The sequence below is a fragment of the Oncorhynchus tshawytscha genome, linkage group LG30 (genome assembly GCF_018296145.1).
Source record: "Oncorhynchus tshawytscha isolate Ot180627B linkage group LG30, Otsh_v2.0, whole genome shotgun sequence".
NCBI lineage: Eukaryota > Metazoa > Chordata > Actinopteri > Salmoniformes > Salmonidae > Oncorhynchus > Oncorhynchus tshawytscha.
The window spans coordinates 34101949-34114953 of record NC_056458.1 but is presented as its reverse complement, the minus strand read 5'-3'; the positions used below and the strand labels follow the sequence as shown (position 1 = coordinate 34114953).

Genomic DNA, 13005 nt, shown 5'->3' with positions numbered 1-13005 from the left:
TGACGTAATTCCGGATATGAAAACGTGCAAACACTCTGAACATGCTCTGTCATCGCATACGCTAAATGTGTAGCTTGTGAACGCACTTATGGAGAAATTTGGCGTAAATTCTTCAGAATATTAAAATAGTACGTAAAACTAGCAACACATCTCCGCAGTGGGGGGGAAACGACCGAGTAAAACAAGGTTAATAAACAAACATATGTGTAACATTTGAGCCTCGCTGGGATAGGCAAATAATGGAAAGGAGTAAGTGGTTATTTCAAAACTAAAATCCCGACTGTCTCCATTCTCCGGTCTTTACTTTTCCTGGGACTCTGCGACTAGACACTCCGCTAGCAAGTATAGTAGCGCGCGCTAGTTAGCCCGTCAGCGAAGCCACATAATATCTGCTAACTTCGTGCGCGCTGAGAAAATGGTGAGTTTTTATTATATTTAACTATTATCTATTGTTAACATGTGTTCGATATAGCTAACGCCATGCACCCCACGTAAGTAAGGCCTTTTACTATAGTTCAGATGGCTAACTTTAGTTAATACCGGTCTCGGTGTATTTGGCTAGCTAGATGGCTAACGACGTTAGCATAACTACGTTAGTTACAGTACACCATCTGCTTTAAATGTTGATTGTTTTGGCTAAAGTTAGCTAGTTTAGGTAGTTTACAAATAATCAACTCGGTTGCTTGCAATCCATATGTTAGCTAACTAACTAGCCAAAATAATTACCAGTGGCAGTATATTGCCATTCATGTATTGTATTTAACGCGTTAGCTAGCTAACGTTAACTAATTGCAGCCAAGCATACTCACATCGACAAGACATTGTGAATTAACTAACGTTAACAAGCTAACTACTAGCTAACGTTTGTGTATTATTTTCGTTTTTAATATGGCAACCAGCGCTAGCTAACGTTAGTCGTGTAATTCTACTCTACTTGGTAGATAGGGAGCTAGCTAGTTAGCATTGTAAACCAACTCAACTAGAATTGTACTAACCAAGGTACATTGTTGTCATTCATGCCTTCTATATTCTGTCAAATTGGATCCCGAAGACCTTGCCAACAAGCAGCCTGTGATGAGGCTAAAATAGATCCTTAAGTAATAAACAACAACAGAGTGTGTGCAGCATGTTTCAACAGGAATATCCCTTGTCTTTCAGGTCTTATGCAAGGTTGCATGGCACCCCATTTTAGTGTGAGCTTGAACTAAGGACATTGACTTTCAGGCATCTATTTTTCGCTGTATGCAAAGAAGGGGGAAGCAGCGCAGTAGTTTCTCTTTGGCAACGTGCGTAGTGGTTTGGCAGCCCTGTTGAGGGCCCAGGGATGTACTCACGCAATTCACTATGGAGTTATGTCAGATGTGTGTTCATGTCTTTGATGAAAAAGGTAAGTAGACATTCTCATTACCTCACGCCACCTAATTCGCTTGTTTTCTGACAAGGATGCCAAGCTCTGATACTGTTTCTTCCCTCTTTGCAGCAATACGTTTCTTGAACCATGAAAATCACTTCTGTGTGGAGTAAATGCCAATTAATGATTGTCATAAACAATCCCTCTCTGTGCCCCAGTTGAGTCAATCAACCATGCTGTTTTTTCATAAATGTTATGCCAGTATCTCAAGCTCATTATTTTCTCCAGTTAGCCACACAGCAAATGCCTTTGAGTATTTGTGTCCATTGTGTTTCTTTGACACTTTTCATCAAGCTTGATGAGTTGAGACCTGGCATTGTATGAGCCTGAGGCACAGTGAAACCAAATTAGGTGTGCATGCCTTGTCTGTCTGCAGGTGTACCTGTTAAATCCTCTGGAGAACCTGAGGAGCTACATCAATAATCGTCCGCCACTGGTCATCTTTATGGTCAGCGTCAGCGCCGTGGCCATCGCCTTCCTCACCATCGGCTACTTCTTCAAAATCAAGGAGATCAAATCCCCAGAGATGACTGAGGTAGGAGGGACACGTCTCCCACTGGTACATTAATACGGATGCTGTCATAGGAACATGTACAAAACCCATGCAGCAGGAGGTTTCTTGATATCTGAAGCTAAACTATACATGGCTGTCATACATCAAAGTTATTAGCTCATTTAGCTGAACTAATTTCTTGAAGTGTGACTTTATAGTCACAATTGAACCTAACCATATTATTGGTGATTATTTAAAAATAGTCAACAGCCATAAGCTGTGCTATTCAACAGCAGAGCCACAGATGGATAGATGCATGACTCAGTCTCCTCCCCAGGACTGGAACATCTTCCTTCTGCGCTTCAACGAGATTGACTTCTGCGTATCAGAGAATGAGACGCTCAAGCACAGCCTGAACGAGTCAACCACGCCCGAAAGCACGGTGACCAGTGGCCAGGCGCGCTCCAGCACCCAGGCCCCGCTGCTTCTGGAGGACCCGGGCCCGATCAATATCTCTGTTCCCATCACCCTTACCCTGGACCCACTGAGGCCCTTCGGGGGCTACTCACGTAACATCACCCACCTCTACGCCACCGTGCTGGTGGGACAGGTCGGCCTGGCCGGTGAGTCCACTTGTGTCTTCAGTCCCTTCTTCCTCCATGTTACAGGGTCTATGTGCATTAATCCTTTTCACACGATCATACCGAGCTGCTTAAATGTTTTCTTTCACATTGTCCTTTTCAGCACAGGTCCAGCAACTATGGTGGATGCAAAGTCTAAAAAAGCCCCTCTGTGTTGAAGTGTGTTATTTGACTGTCCAAGCCAATACATTATTTATTTAGTTGTGAGTTCGATTCACCTGTAAGTGGATGCAGGAAAGCGGTGGCTTTATGACTGTAAGTAGCCATCCTTTTTGTAAGCATTTGTTTTGTGTTTTTGTCACAACTCCTCAGGAGTCTGAGTGTTGTTAGCCAGTGCTTTGGTGGTTCAGTAAATCCTTTATCGATAGGTTTTGAGTTACCACGTTTCATGGGGAGCTTAAAGAGTGGCTCAGTGGGAGTGAACAGTGAAGCATTGTATAGTCAAACAGAGGCTAGTAGTCCAGATACTCCTCTGTCTGTCCCATGGTAGGGAGAGGAACAAAGTGCCTTTGGCCTCTGTTGCTACGGAGTGCGTTTCAGGCCCAGACTGAATAGTTATTGATGTACCCCCCCCCCTTCTTTTTGTTGTTGTTGCAATTTGCCACTCAACCGAGACGAGTCCCTTGTCAACATAAGGATTATTAGAAATCAATGCCAAATTCCTTCTCCGTGCACGTCACCTGCAGGCTTTGCATGAGCATAGTAGGCCAGTCTCAAAGCTGTTTGACTGTTCAGTGCAGTGTTTTCTGGATCAAAAGGGGCTTAGGTGGCAGGGGACATGGTAGGAGGCCATCATCTTGGCGGTGTAATGACATTTTTAATTCAAGCCAGTTTCCTGCAATTCTACAAATTTCTCCATGAAGCTGAGATAATAATTTTTAGATTTGAAGCTAATTACCTGCTATTCTACATATTCTGCCATGGAGCTGAGAGAAATGTACTGTTTTTAAAGCAGTGCTATGTTTTGCGCAAACATAATAATAAAATCAATACTGTCAAATTCATTGTTCTTGGAATTTTCAGTTATCCCTCACTGTCTAGCTTTTATTTTGAGAATTGTTAGTTCTCAATTATATTGTTAAAAAATATATAGAGGTCCATTATCTTTTCTACATACATCAAATCAAATTTTATTTGTCACATGCACCGAATACAACCTTAATGTGAAATGCTTACTTAAAAGACTTTCACCAACAATGCAGTTCAAGAAAGCATTAAGAAAATATTTACCAAATAAACTAAAGTAAAAACTAATAAAAAGTAATGCAATAAAAAACGAGCCTATATACATGGGGTACTGATTCGTTGTGCGGGGGTACAGGTTAGTCAAGGTAATTTGTACATGTAGGTACGGGTGAAGTGACTATGCATAGATAATAAACAGTGAGTAGCAGCAGTGTAAAAACGGGGGGGTCAATGTAAAAAAAAAAATGGGGGGTAAAATAGTCAGGTGGCCATTTGATTAATTGTTCAGCAGTCTTATGGCTTGGGGATAGAAGCTGTTAAGGAGCCTTTTGGTCCTAGACTTGGCGCTCCGTACTGCTTTCCTCTGACACTGCCAAGTATATAGGTCCTGGATGGTAGGAAGCTTGGCCCCAGTGACGTACTGGGGTGTACGTGCTATATTCTGTAACGCCTTACAGTCAGATGCCGAGCAGTTGCCTTACCACGCGGTGATGCAACCGATCGGGATGCTCTTGATGGTGCAGATTTAGAACTTTTTGAGGATCTGTGGACCCATGCCAAATCTTTTCAGTCTTCTGATGGGGAAAATATGTTGTGCCCTCTTCATGACTGTCTTGGTGTGTTTGGACTGTTGTGGAAATTCTTACACAGGGACACTATAAGTCAATCTTAATTGAACCATTGTTTATTTGTCAGCGTGCTGGAGAGGTTCCAACCAACTCAATGCACCGTAGTACACATGTCAATCAGGAGCTCTGCCTGGGCAGTCGCAGCTGTTGTCTTATATATGGCTATACGCAGATGTTATATTTGCCTAATTAATTGATCATTACCATTTTGTTTCATTCATGTGACCGACCAATACCTCATGAGGCTTCTTCTCTTTAAGCTGAGACCTTTAACTGAGTTATTTCGTTCGTAAAAACAAGGTCTGGGCATACTGCCAAATTGCAGCTACTGATGGTGAGGATTTGTTCAGTCAGCCACTTGCTTGAACAAAGAAATGAGTTATAAGAAAAGCACAAAAATAAACATTTGCTGTACAAGACCATGATATTTAGTTGGTGATGTGAACACCAAGGAACTTGAAACTCTCGACCCGCTCCGCTACAGCCCCGTCGATGTTAATGGGGGCTGTTCGGGCCGCCTTTTCCTGTAGCTCACATTGAAGGAGAGGTTGTTGTCCTGGCACCACACTGCCAGGTCTCTGACCTCCCTATAGGCTGTCTCATCGTTGTCTGTAATCGGGCCTACCACTTGTGTAGGAAAGTAGGCTACTGTGGCTATTTGATCATAATGTATGCCTACTAAGAAAAACAATGGAGAAAAACACATCCCCGTTCTATCATTCAGCCTACGGTAGCAGCCATTCTGTGGTGTTCAATGCTTACATTCCATGAGACTAAGAAAATCAAAAACATGCAGGGCTTGCTATTAACCTGTTGATCCACTTGTCCTTCAGACAAGGAGGTGACTGAACATGTTGTGTTTGATGCAAGAAACTACTTTACAGAATCAGACATCGTCCCCCCCGCGGGACGATTGAGGTAACGTGCGCTAATGTGATTAGCATGACGCAGTAAGTAACCAGAACATTTCCCAGGACATAGACATATCTGATATGGACAGAAAGCTTAAATTCTTGTTAATCTAACTCCACTGTCCAATTTACAGTAGCTATTACAGTCAAATAATACCATGCTATTGTTTGAGGAGAGTGCACAGTTATGAACTTGAAAATGTATCAATAAACCAATTAGGCACATTTGGGCATACTTAATACAACATTTTGAACAGTAAAGCAATGGTTCATTGGATCAGTCTGACACTTTGCACATACACTGCTGCCATCTATTGGTCAAAATTGAAATTGTGACTAGAGTCCTATGTCATATAATGGTTTTTCTCTTTCATTTCAAAGATGAAAAAGAAACACTTTTTAACATTTTTTTTACCAGATCTAGTGTGTTATGTTCTCCTACATGAATTTGACATTTCCACACACTTCAAAGTGTTTACTTTCAAATGGTATCAAGAATATGCATATCCTTGCTTCAGGTACTGAGCTACAGGCAGTTAGATTTGCTATGTAATTTTAGGCAAAAAAAAACGTTTTTAAAGGGGTCTGATCCTTAAGGTAAGACATAAAGGTCTTTACCTATCTTGCTTTTCAAAGATGGCAAGAAATGTGCACATGTTGTGCTTTTGTTAGAAGCAAACACTCTCCATTGTTGACTATAACTGGGCTACTAACTCACTAACTAGCAAAGAATATGAACAAATGTGTACACATGGCTACATGCAACTCTCACTTTGATCTCAAAACAAGCGCATCTACTCACGACCGCTCATGCTGTAGCCTAAACACAGTCCAATTCAAAGTGAATGGCACAGATCCATATATGGCAATGCATATAGGCCTACTGCAACTATGATTGGTTATGGCGCACCGGTCTGTGTAGAGTACTGACTTGCCTGTCCGTGTAATAGAATCCTATTCTAATGCCACTACCTATAAGAACATCTCTTGCAAAGTTATTTTTGCATACTAAATCTTGCGTAGTTAGTTTTTGTTTCGGTATATTACATTTAAAGTGGCTATTGCGTTGATTCGTTCACAATTCCCAAAGTGGAGCGAAACGTTGACAGTGTAAACTAAAGGGGAGAACTGTAGAAAGTTGAGTGAAGTTCAATCTTATTCTGTGTGGCAGTCCGAGGGGAGGTGCACGCATCTTAGAGGGAACATTGCTTACGTGTGTGTGTCCTCAAAGGCAGGGATGCCCACGAGGAGATGAACATCACCTTCACACTGCCAGCGTCATGGAATTCTGATGAGTGCGTGCTGCACGGCCACTGTGAACAAGTGGTGTTTAGCACTTGTATGACCATCACTGCTGCCAGCAACGTCTTCCCTGTCACAGTGTGAGTGCCACTAAACCCCTGAATTGTGATGCATCCATATACTAAATGATCTTTGTATTTCATGTCTAGACCTGTATTATTTGATAGTCAATGTTGGACTTTCATTTGGGCAATCTTGTAATACGTATAGTGAAATATTAAAATTACTTTTGACATTGGAATAAAACTGATGGAATCATCAGTCATTTGCTCATGACAGTGAATAACCTCACATTAGTAACACTGACAACTAAGTGCACACTGTTCGTAGAATATCAGTTGTACTACGGTACAAGGAGACTTTTGTATTAAATTCAAGTTTTATCAAACTGAGTACTAAGCATTGGTGCAGAACTTCATGGTCCAAACAGAATAGTTTTAACATAGAACAAAGAGATTTTTCATGATCATGTCTCCTGACCATAATAAAATAGAATGGAACAGGGCAAGATATTCAAGTTTATTAAATGTTGCCTTCCAGGCAACCGCCCCACTGTGTCCCAGAGACCTACACCAACGCCACGTCCTGGTACAAGATCTTCACCACGGCCCGTGACTCGGACACCAAGTACACGCAGGACTACAACCCTTTCTGGTGTTACAAAGGAGCCATCGGGAAGGTGTACCACACCCTCAACCCCAAGCTGACAGTCATCGTGCCAGACGTGAGTCAGCAGCCACTGTCTGCAGCAGTGCTGTTTTATGTCCGAGTCCCAAATGGCACCGTATCCTCTAGTGCACAGCTTTTAACCAGTGCCCTATGGGTGCCATTTCAGATGCAGCCTGTGTTTGTGGATAACCTTGCTGAGGGTTTAGACTGAGAACGTTTGAGAGTAAAGCCTTTTACACTACATGGCCAAAAGTGCTCGTCAAACATCTCAGTCCAAAAACATGACGTTAATATGGAGTTGGTCCTTCCTTTGCTGCTATAACTGCCTCCATTCTTCTTGGAAGGCTGCGTGGACTTGCTTCCATTCAGTCACAAGCATTAGTGAGGTTGGGCACTTATGTTGGTCGATTATTCTACCTGTTCCAATGAATAGTGCCAACCATAAGGTTTGCTGGAGGAGGAATAATGGTCTGGGGCTGTTTTTTTATGATTCGGGCTAGTCCACTTAGTTCCATTGAAGGGAAATGTTAACGCTACAGCATACAATGACATTCAGCAAAAGGGCAGACCAACTCCATATTAATATCCATGATTTTGGAATGAAATGTTCAACAAGCCGGTGTCCACATACTTTTAGCCATGTAGTGTACGTAATCAAAATGGGTCCATTTAAGAAGATAAGTACTGTTTTTGGTATACAGCTTGGACATAGGCGCTTGTCTAGTTTACTTATGTGTAACTTCATATCATGAGTGATTTTTATTTTGATCATCCTTCTGTTCTCCAATTCAATTTTATAATGCATTCATAATGGAAACTGTAAATCTAAATCCCCAAGTGCACATTAGCTAATATGTTCTAACTGACTAAAGATAGAGCAATATTGCAGAAGCACAATTTGCAATTAAATTACATTTGACTTTAACCAGATTTATCCTAGGGGACCAATGGCATTATTCAATTACCAACCAGTTTTCCTAAAACATTATTTATATTTGAAATGACAGGAACAATACATGGGGGGGGGTTTGCTATTAGAGAAAATAGCCAGTTTCCAAGTACAGTATGCAGTATGTCGTCCTTCATGAGGTAGTGTTTACCTGGCGCTGAGGCTATTTCTCTCTTTTTGCAGGATGACCGCTCACTCATCAACCTGCACCTAATGCACACCAGCTACTTCCTCTTTGTGATGGTCATCACCATGTTCTGTTACGCTGTCATCAAGGGCCGGCCAGGGAAAGTACGGACAACCACCAACCCAGACTTTTGTGCTGAAAAGGTAGGTAGGTGTCGGGTGAAGTTGCCCTTAGACACTGATATTGGGTCAGTTTAGAATTTTCCACCACTAATGGTTGAGGTTTGGGGGAGGCAAAGCTGATCCTAGGTCTGTATCTAGGAGAAACTTCACCCGGAGTGAAAAGGTACAACAGAATGCAATACAGAGCAATAATACACAGCACAACACAGCTAGACATTGTCCCCACGGTGAGGGTTTGCTGCTTCCCCAAAGAAAAGCCCTGTATTAACACTGAGGTTGGTGCTACTGCACACAGAGCTATCGTAGACAATCTTGAGTCAACAGTGCTGGACCGGAATAAGTACAAGGAGTCCCGCTATGACCTCCGCAGAGTCATCAAACAAGCAAAAGGACAATATAGGAATAAGGTGGAATCATACTACACAGGTTCCAACGCCTGCCGCATGTGGCAGGGGCTACAGTCCATTACGGATTACAAAGGAAGACCCAACCGTGATCTGCCCAACTATGCCTCTCTACCAGACGAGGTTAATGCATTTTATGCACGCTTTGACAACAACGACATCGTGCTGGGTGTGAGGGACGTCCTCCCCCGAGGATTGGGTGATCTCGCTCTCCGAGAACGATGTGAGAAAGGTCTTTAATTAGGTTAACACACGCAAGGCCACAGGGCCCGACGGTATTCCAGAGCGTGTTCTCGGATCATGCGCAGGACAGCTGGCAGGCATATTCACGGTCATTTTCAACCTCTCCTTGTCCGTCTGTAATCCCCACGTTTGTCCCAGTCTGTAATCCCCAAAGAACTCTTAAGGCTTCATGCCACAATGACTACCGCCCTGTAGCACTCACTTTTGTAATCATGAAGTGCTTTGAGAGGCTGATTATGGCACACATTAACTCTGTCCCAGACACCCTAGACCCACTTCAATTTGCATACCACCCCAACAGATCCAAAGATGAAGCAATCTCAATTGCTCTCCACACTCCTTACCCACCTAGATAAGAGGAATGCATATGAGAATGCTGTTCATTGACTACAGCTTAGCGTTCAACACCTCCGCCACACTGACCCACAACACAGGGGCACCACAGGGGTGTGCTTATTCCCCTCCTATACTCCCTGTTCACCCACGACTGTGTGACCACGCATGATTCCATCACCATCAAGTTTGCTCATGACATGATGGTGATGGGCCTGATCACTGGCGATGATGAGTCAGCCTACAGGGAGGAGATCAGTGACCAGGCAGTGTGGTGCTAGAACAACAACCTCTCTGTGAACATCATTAAGACCAAGGAGCTAATGAGGGGGTGAGAATGCCCACATTGACGGAGCTTCAAATTCCTCGTATCCAAATCACTAAAGGCTTAAAATGGCGACAGCGCCTCCACCTCAGGAGGTTGAAAAAATTTGGCATGGTCCCTCATTCTCAAAGTTCTACAGCTGTACCATTGAGAGCATTTGGACTGGCTGCATCACTGCCTGGTATGGCAATAGCACCTCGCTACAGAGGGTGGTGCGGACAGCTCAGTACATCACTGGGGCACAGCTCCCTGCCATCCAAGACATCCATATCAGGTGGTGTGGTAGGAAGGCCTGGAAAATCGGTAGACGCCAACCACCCAAGCCATGGACTAATCTCTCTACTTTGCACGGCAAGCAGTACCGGTGCGTCAAGTCTGGCATCAACAGGCTCTCAGCTTCTATCCCCAAGCAATAAGACTGACAAATAGCTAGCAAAATAGCCACACATACGGAGTCATCCTTATTGACCTTTTCTTTTTACACTGACTCTATGCACACTCACAGGCCCGACACACACACACTCTCAGTCAATCTGCTCACTCACACACACACACACACACACACACACACACACACACACACACACATATATATATGCACATACATACTTGTGCATGTGACATTAAAACTTAAAAATTAAACAGATATCCAGGTGTCTGATTACAGTATCTGACGGAGCATTCCCGGCATGCCTGAGCACTACAAAACTCCTGTTTTACAGTTGACTTGGCTCATTAGGAAGCTGTTATCCAGTATATAACATCCCTAGGGTCCTCATTTGTACGCTGTGACAGACTAGTCGGTTAGAGGGATGATTCTGCAGCGGCATTAATTTCTTTTTTCTCTCCTCTCAGGTGGCCTTGTCAGAGGGGTAAGAAGAACTCTAGGATCGCCATCAGAACTGAAATATAACCGAGGATGAAGTAAAATAAAAAAAGACCAGTTGCCTACTGAACCCTGAAAATAATACTGGGCTGTACAGCTCTGTGAATGCATTTTTCTGCAATGTTGGATCACTCCAACCAAAGACATATAAGTGCCTGTATCTACTGTGTAAATATTTGTAGGAACTCATGAATTCAGTACAGAAACAGTTTGCCTGAGCCCCCCCGTGCCATTGGTGACAAAATTCCAAAATGCAATATCAGCAAAGCTAGAAGTCCTAACGCAAAATTGACTGAATGGAAACTGCACTTCCACATTGTCACCAGTCTTTGTCCCATTTTCGTCACACATTTGACCCTCACATAATCCAGTCCGGGTAATTCAAGTTCCTACGTGTCTTCATGTGTGTATGGTGAAAAGTCTTTGGTTTCCTCGTGACAACGGGCCTTTGTCACACTGAAATAAGATTTCTCTGCCTTTCTCTTCCCCTTTAGTTTCTTCATCATTCACTTGTGTATTCTTGAGTGGTTTATCCTTGCTTGCATTCTGAAAGTCCTGCAATTGTGTCTCTGTGTGTGGAAGGCCGGCTTACCCGCCTCAGGAGTGTTTTAGGCCACACGCCTTTTATAGCACCTGGAAGTTACATTTTAACTGACAAGAGGCCTGTCTATGTCAAGTGGACTTCAAGAAAGATTGTTAGCAACAAAATGTCAACCTCCATCTCCTATGTTCTTCCAATAAGCTTGTTGCTTTAAATCAAGTGTTGTGATACTTCTGACATCTAAGCTTGTCATGCATAGCAGAAAGAACGCTCTTTTTCCTTGAATTTAGTGTATGCTGACGACTGGTAGGCCCTTGAGTAATTGAAAGTTGGAATGCATGTTAATAATTGTTTGTGCTCTATTTTAAGCACTATTGTTTTTAATGTGGGTTCTGGTAATGGAGAAGTGTGTAATTGTGGAATGATTTATTGTATATGACAAAGCTCTTCACTGGCAACGATTAATCAATTTTGATTCACCTGTTTTTTTGTTTTGTTTTTTCAATTTGTTCCGTTATTGATATACTTAATGAATGTAAAAGCTACACAATCAATTTACAGCAGCGATCCAACATTACAACTATGATAACTAAATGTACAAACATTTATTCCAAACAATTTGGAATGTGATGTACCTTTTTTTTTTATTAGATTTTAGTTTTGTCAATGAGCCTTTACCCCAAACTTTAATTTCCAGTTTTGTTTTGACAGACCAGTATTTTCATTATTGTTGTTTTTCTTGTTGCAATTACTTTTTTAAAATTGCATATTTTTCATCTGTCAATTTCTCAAACATGTCAGTATGATCCTAGCTTTTATTTGAGGATGATTGAATGGATCCCTTATCATTTTTAGAATTGGTTTTCGAATTTCACTTGAAATGGGTTTTAAGGGTGCTGTCATATCAACTTGGTTTTCCTGCAGTAGCTAACCGAGTGTGGCATACAATACATGCCCCCCCCCTGCATTAATTCCACTGATATCTCCTCTCTTGTTAGTTCAGAAGTTCATGTTAAGGTTTAAACTATGCAGCTGTAGGTGGGTGCATCCAAATCCTTTTTGTCTAGTGCTTTCAGTCAGAGCTGAATATATTACATTGTAGTGTCATTTCATAACTACGTAGTAAAGACTGTGTCCTGGGTTGATGGGTGACAAACAAAGCATTGTGTTGTCAGCCCAGCAACCATTCATTGTAATGCCTATGATTTTGTCCTTTTCTTCCCTGTGAGAAATGCCTGCCCATTTGAAAGATTGCCTTAATATTACTTTGTTGTTTTTGTCCTCGATGTAGATGGCTGTAGGTCTGTCTGTTTTGCTTTCAGTTCATGCTCATCATCCCATCATTCAGAATTATCTCCATAGGCATCACATCAGGCTTAGCTTGCCAAAGGTGTCCCTGGGTTTCGTCTCACCCTGTATGTAGTATAGTTGACTATACGATCACCAACATTTTGTATTATGGTACAGGAGGTATGTTAGATATGAATTTGACCATACTCTCACAGCACAGGATATTAGTTGTGTGTTCTCACCCGGACCTTAAATGTTACGACATCCATCCCCCAATACTGAGCATGGCAACCATTTGACCTTGTTTTCCTTCAATTCTTTTAGCAGCACATTATGCCTTTTGCACTAACCTGCTGCACCATCCCAGTAAATAGCTCCTCTGTTTAAATGTGAATACAAGGGGTCAAAGGTAACGATGACAAACTTTTCTCCAGTGCAACTGTAAATATTTGAGTTGAAATAAACTTGTCATCTGTTGAAGATA

The 13005-nt window shown here is 42.3% G+C and overlaps 2 protein-coding genes across 4 annotated transcripts in view; one reads left to right on the top strand and one right to left on the bottom strand.

Annotated features, from left to right (window-relative positions):
- Positions 1–1160, bottom strand: part of rad51d (RAD51 paralog D) — a 9587-nt gene extending 8427 nt beyond the window's left edge. Inside the window, exon 1 of the mRNA XM_024393610.2 lies at positions 996–1160. The gene's annotated coding sequence lies outside the window, so the exon portion shown is untranslated. The remainder of the gene's footprint in view (positions 1–995) is intronic.
- Positions 44–13005, top strand: tmem248 (transmembrane protein 248). 3 transcript variants are annotated; one of them, XM_024393609.2, is made up of 7 exons: positions 44–418; positions 1788–1946; positions 2242–2527; positions 6502–6652; positions 7113–7296; positions 8374–8524; positions 10660–13005. In XM_024393609.2, exons 1-7 carry the CDS (start codon positions 416–418, stop codon positions 10725–10727), a joined length of 1002 nt encoding a protein of 333 aa, XP_024249377.1. In that variant the 5' UTR covers positions 44–415; the 3' UTR covers positions 10728–13005. The 3 variants fall into 3 exon arrangements, with proteins under 3 accessions (XP_024249377.1, XP_024249376.1, XP_042165051.1); XM_024393608.2 differs by lacking the exon at positions 44–418 and adding an exon at positions 1250–1387 and having other exon boundaries at positions 8374–8520; XM_042309117.1 differs by lacking the exon at positions 44–418 and adding an exon at positions 1250–1387.